The 6,494-nt window shown below is 32.2% G+C and overlaps 1 protein-coding gene and 1 pseudogene across 1 annotated transcript; both read left to right on the forward strand.

The window, feature by feature from the left end:
• The first annotated feature begins 807 nt into the window (after nt 1–807).
• Nucleotides 808–2,052, forward strand: LOC107029937 (F-box protein At1g30790-like). The gene has a single exon (XM_015231371.1). The coding sequence runs from the start codon at nt 808–810 to the stop codon at nt 2,050–2,052; it is 1,245 nt and encodes a 414-aa protein (XP_015086857.1).
• Nucleotides 2,053–4,495: 2,443 nt separating this feature from the next.
• On the forward strand, nt 4,496–5,955 carry LOC107029938 (annotated as a pseudogene).
• Nucleotides 5,956–6,494: the final 539 nt, after the last annotated feature.

Below are 6,494 nucleotides of genomic sequence, written 5' to 3' on the forward strand. Positions count from 1 at the left end.
GTAATTTGATCATAGATGTTCTTGTGGTGATGACTTCCAGATTTTGGGGAAATAATAGATGTTGAATTTTAGAAGTTATTGAATTGTCTTTTATTAATGAGTTTAAGTCTTCCGCATTGCTTTATGTTGATATTAAATTGAAATGTTAAGGTTTAGATTGGTTGGTTCGCTCACATAGGAGGGTAAATGTGGGTGCCAGTCGCGGCTCGGTTTTGGGTCGTGACAAATTCGCTGGAAAATTATACTATTTAATATTTAGTTCGGTCAAAATTTTTAGTTATATAATGTTGATTCCCCTTATTCTCTATTTGTTTCATATTATTTAATAACTTTAAATCAAAGTTTAAGTTATATAATGTTGATTCCCCTTATTTTCTACCTCTGTCTACTTGTTTCATATTTTTTGACAAGGACTTTGTGAAATTGTTGGCTCCTTCTGGAGATGCCTCGTATCGCATATAGCGAACTAAACTTTCGTATCGAATTATATTTTCAAAATTATATTTTTTTTAAGTTTCCTACATTAACTAGCACTCACTTCGTATCAAAGAACACGCTGATGCTGAGTTGACTTTGTTGTCGATTGGTAACAAATATTCGACCAACTGAGCATTGAGGTCTCTTTGTATTAAAAGAGAGTTGATAGTTTAGTCTTGTAAAGAGAAGAAAGAATAGTTGAGTATGGGATTCGGAAAAAAACTATAGTTTAGATGTATTTTTGACCATTACTGTCTCGCGAGTTGCTAATGCCATGTTTATCTTACTTTTTAGCAGTTACTGCATTCTTTTACGCGTGCTGCTACAAGAATGGGGGACGAAATTGATGACATTGAATTCGTACGACAGATGCTGAGCTTACAAGTAAACAAATATGAAGAAAACAGAAACAGAGGAATGAAACAAAAACAAGTAGTTGATAAGAGTCATAACATTATTCCTCTTTCTGATTTTGAAGAAAAGATCATATTTAACATACTTGTGAAGATCCCGCCACGATACATTCATAAGAATGTCATGGCCGTTTGCAAAACATGGAAAGAAATTTTCTCTAGAACTTGTTTCATTGAGCAAAATTTCAAGGAATCGACATCAGAGTTACTAATACAGTCAGGATATACAAGGCATATGAAAACGAAATTGATTGAGATTGGAAAAGATCTTGAATGTGAATCGCGTGATCTTGGACTAAATAAAACACGCAAGCATTCTAGTTGTGATGGATTTATATTGATGAGTGAGCCAGATGATTTCTACTTTGGGAAACTACGAGTCATAAATCCCGCCACAAAGTTCTGCATCACTATCCCTGGATGCCCTTCGCATTGTGAACATGGAACATGTAGTGCAGCCCTTGTATTTGACTCTTTGACAGAGCAGTATAAAGTAGTGCACATTGTTAAGTACTGTTTTGGTTTCGAAATATTCAATCTTAGCAATGCTGATGAAAATTGGAAATGGGAACGAGTTGATTCTGCTCTGTGGGAAGGTTTAAATAATCAGCCATTCGATGTTAATTTTTGCTGGAAGAATCTAGTATCGATTAACGGAAGGATTCTGCATTGGTATGTTAATTCGAGTGAGTATTTCGTTTCAATGGATGTAAAACAGGGGAAATTCAGTATTACCTATCTTCCAGAACGCGATGAAGTGGTTAATAAAACTAACAATTACGCGTTGATCCAATTGGATGGATTTCTCTCTTTTATCACCTGTGATGCCGAGGCAACAATGGATGTTTGGATTTTGGAAGATTTTCACGGGCAAGTTTGGTCCAAGAAACACACGATCATGGCAGAATTGACACATTATGTATGTCCATCTAAATCAACGCGACCAAATGAGAGATCAATGCCAGAAATCGGGAAACTTATTGCTGTTGGTGGCGCGAGGAACGGTGAAGTGTTGATTCTTAAACACCAGAAGAACTCAAAGGAATACTTATATGACACAAAGACTAGGGTGATGAAGATGTTCAACATTTATAATATGAGGAACTCAGAATCTTTCGTAACGCACAAGGAAAGCCTCTTTTCGATTAAGAGGATCTCCTAGTATTTGGAGATCAATGAGCTTAAAAGGAATGACATGGATAATCGATTATAGTTTGCTTGGGATTAAAGCATAGTTGTTATTTATATCTTTATATATTTTTTAGTGTTTGCAGTTGGTACCTTTGTTTACACTTATGCATATTACATTTGAGTAACTTTGATTTGCTGTTTTAGATTTTCTCCTTTACACCTTGTTTGGATGGTTTTTGAATGTTCATTTTTATCGTTATTTAAATGTTAGATGTTATCGACCAATTTGATGTAATTGTGTCATTACTTTAATATTTTCTTTTCTTCAATCCTTCTGTTTTATATTATCTTGCATCTACCTAGAGCCGTCAATATGAGCTAGACCTGTTGGGCCGGCCTAGCCTAACTCAAAATTTTATAGGGCTGAACTAAGATTTTTGAAGCCCATTTAAGAAAATGATTTTTTAGCTCGGTCTGAATAAGCGTGCTGATTTGTGGGATTTGAAAAATATTGGTAGGACCCGTGGCCCAGTAAAAGTTAATTAAAAATATAATATAGTATTAAAATTTTAAATTAAAGAGAATCCAAACTCAAAATAATTATGTTAATATTTCCATTTAGATATTTCTACTTTTACTTAAAGAAACATAATAATTATTATAAAGATAATTTTATATATGGTTTTGATTAACAAGTAGTAACATTAACATCACGTAATATTGTTTTGTCGATATTTATAATAATATTTTTAAATTATAACTTATAATTTAATTTAATAATTGTAAAAAAAATAACATTTTAAAAAGTGCGCTGACCCGCCAAGCCTGTAGCCCACATACTTGTGGGTTGGACATGTCGTTTTCTTACCCACATAAAAAAATGGGCTAGCTCGACCTGACCCGTAAAGTGTCTGTATGAGTTAGCTCGGATGGGGTGGGCTAGCCCATATTAATGGCTCTACAGTTCTACCCTATTTTTCTCGTTGATTTATCATTCAAATTGTTTTTATCTTATCTAAATTATATTCATAAAAATAAATATAATATGATACAATATAATATAATACAATACGATATATTATTAAAATATTCTTAATAACCATCCAAACAAAAGTGGGAGCAAAGACAAAAGAAAAAAAGAAGAGAAGAGATTAGATAATTTCTTTCTATCTATCCTAATTTTGGTGAAGAGAGAATATCTTATATCCTATTATACTTATAACACAACATCAAATGTGATAAAGTTATACGATATTTATTTTCCTCAAAATAATAGAATCTCAAGTGTGCATATCACAAATTAACACAAACACCATAATTATATAAAAGAAATATACTAATTCTATAAATAATAATTTTTAAGAAGAATTGGTATTGTCTTGTCTAGACTAATTATATATAATTAAAATAATAAGGTGGAAAAGTTATCGCCGGCTCCATCAATTTATCATTGAAATATATGAAATAATAACTATTTTCGCTGTTCACTTCTATTAGTGACATTTTATTGTTATATTATATAATTTTAATAATGTAAATCTTATGCCTAAATCAAATAACAATATTTAAATAAAATATCCATATAATGTTTTACTTAATTAGTAACTACACCCTATGATGTTATTCACTTCTCTCTTTCCCCAATTCCTCCTTTTATCTCTCTCCTAAAGAGTTCAAATATTGGCACAACATACTTGGTAAGCTTCAAAACTACTTCTCTCTTTTTAATTTGATGTTCAAGCATGGTGAAAAAGCTTTTTAAGCTTTTATTTATGAGTCAAAATTACATAATTCATTGGGGAAAATATGAAATGACATTTTTACTTATTTATTAGGGGTGTTTTATTTCTAGAGTAAGGTGATTTTTGAAATTTGAAAAATTATCAAAATATTATTCTCACTTTCATTTTAAATTACTCAAAAATAATTAAAATTACTCCTCCAATTTGTAAGCATCATCAAATACAATTGTAATTTTAAAAAATCAATTTTTTTACTTTGATAAATATAATTCTCTTCTAAATATTCACAATTTTCATGGCCTAACCCCTTAATAAGCTTGAAGAGTCTGTCAAACAATCATTAGACCATGAACACAATGATCGAAATTGAGAAGGATCCTCTATAGTACCATGACCCGAAGGTCATAAGTATTCTATTATTGTCATTTATTTCTAGTGTTTGATAAGTAAACAAAAGAAATTATACGTAGAGCATTATATGGGTGGCATGGAGTAGCGATATAGGTTGCCGGTGTAGGGCTTTGGAGAATTTGAAGGAGTAGCATAAACAAGGAGCTTGAAATGCTACTTATGAAACATGTATTCCTAATTAATCCGTTAGAGTGATTATTTTCTTTATTTTTAACGAAATTGTTTTCAAAAGAAAATATTATGATTCTATATAATAATTTGGAGATTGCTTATACGTCGTATTATAGTTTATTTCTACAGGTTCTTGGTGATTATTGGTATATGATGTCTCCTAATGAAAGAAAGTGTTGTCGAAGTTTATTCCCAGACGTACTTAGTAACCTTTCAGATAACGTAAATGATGTCATTTTGATATGTTTTCCTTGTAAAGATTCTGCAAGAACAAGTATCTTATCGAAGAAATGGAGGTATAACTGGTGTAGGCGTACAGAGTTGAATCTCGATAGATCTCATTGGATAACAAAAAATGATTTGCTATACCCTACAGTTAATTTAAAAAGATTATTTCCCAGTTGTTGACTATTCATGAGGGACCCATTACTAAGTTTACCCTCGACATCATTGATTTGGAAAATTCTCGTGAGATTGACAACTTCATATATTTTCTCTCTAGAAATGGCAGTCAACATCTTGTTCTTCACCTTTCATATGAAATACAATACAAATTACCTTCTTCCGTTTTCACATGTTCACAGTTGAGACATCTAAGTCTTCATAATTGCTCAATACATCATTCTTCGGCATTTAAAGGATTTAATAGGTTAATTAGCCTGGAATTATGTTACGTCATAATTTCTTCTGAATTATTGGAAAGTTTAATATATCATTGCCCGTTGCTTGACCAATTCGTGCTGGTTATCTTAGAAAACTTAAATACAATCGAAATTAATGTCCCAACATTGAGAACACTCGATTTCACGGGTTATACAAGTTCTATATCCCTAAAGAATGCCCCTCGTCTAGTAAAACTATCTCTTGAAGGTCTCAATATGGAGGTAGAAGATCTAGAATTCGCAAAAAAATTTGAGTCTTGTTCTGCTCTTGAGCACCTCCGCTATGACTTCTCTGATTTCGAGGTAAATGTTGCTCCATGACTTCATTATTATTCACTTCAGAGGATTGAATTTCTTTTATGGCGACTTAATCTTGATTTTTGGTAATCTTTTTTGTAGTTCTATGCTGAAGAAGGACATGAATTACCAACAAGACTTCCTTTTCATCTTAACACTATCAAGCGATTTAATCTGCCTCATATTATGTTGATTGAATCATATAAGCTTTCATACACCTTTTGCTTGATAAAAAGCTTTCCATACTTAGAGTATCTCAAAATTCAGGTTCTTAGTATTTTGACTCTTTTCATAATTTTTTAACCCTCAATAATATGTGAGTTGACTTCTTCTTATCTTTCTTAGTTGTATTCTGAAGATGAAGAGGATGATCGTATCTTGGAATGTCTTGAACTTCAACGTTTTTCAGACGTGACATTTAATCACCTAAGGGAAGTTGAGTTGAAATGCTTTGGAGGAACAACACCTGAGATGCAACTTATCAAGCTTCTACTATCCAAGCCTCCCGTGTTGGTGAGAATGCTAATTGACCGATGGTTTCTCGATAATGGATCTCTTGACACAAGACTAAAAATATCAAACGAAGTATCAAATTTTTTGTGGGCATCACCGAAAGCAGAAGTAGTCTACATAGATCTGTCTGAAACATGAGTATTGCTAGATAGATGTTTTGATTAGTTTGCTTTGTAACATGTCTAGGGTTTCCCCAAAGTGGAATTGACCAGTGGTGCTTGATCGAAGTTCTAGTAGGTAGTCATTTCTTTATCATAGAATTGCACGTGATACTTCCACCTCATACGACTCCAGAAATGGGGCTAAAATCCCCAATTGACAACTTACATGTTTAAGGATTTTTACATTTACTTCTTACACATGAAAGAGTTATGAAATGTGACTTAATACGCACTTTGTTGGTTTATTTCAATTATCAATTATAAACCCAACAAAAGTTGGGGTCGATCCCACAAGAAGTACGCGCATGTAAAGATGTCAAGAGTGTGAGAATTAATAACTTTCCTAAGCTTATATTCAAATAAAAGGGTGATTGAGTAATTAAAAATAAAGTTAGATTGTTTTCTAACATATGATTTAATCAACAACAAGAGTGCAGTAACAATATTTTGTTTTTTAATTAAGAGAGCGACCGGGGTTGTAGCCTCAATGTGACAGAACTGCTTCATGAACACAAG

Source organism: Solanum pennellii, chromosome 9, assembly GCF_001406875.1.
Source record: "Solanum pennellii chromosome 9, SPENNV200".
Classification (NCBI taxonomy): Eukaryota; Viridiplantae; Streptophyta; class Magnoliopsida; order Solanales; family Solanaceae; genus Solanum; species Solanum pennellii.

What these genes read in the sequence shown, in the direction of transcription:
- LOC107029937 (XM_015231371.1), top strand. Translation starts at nt 808, where the DNA reads ATGGGGGACGAAATTGATGACATTGAATTCGTACGACAGATGCTGAGC.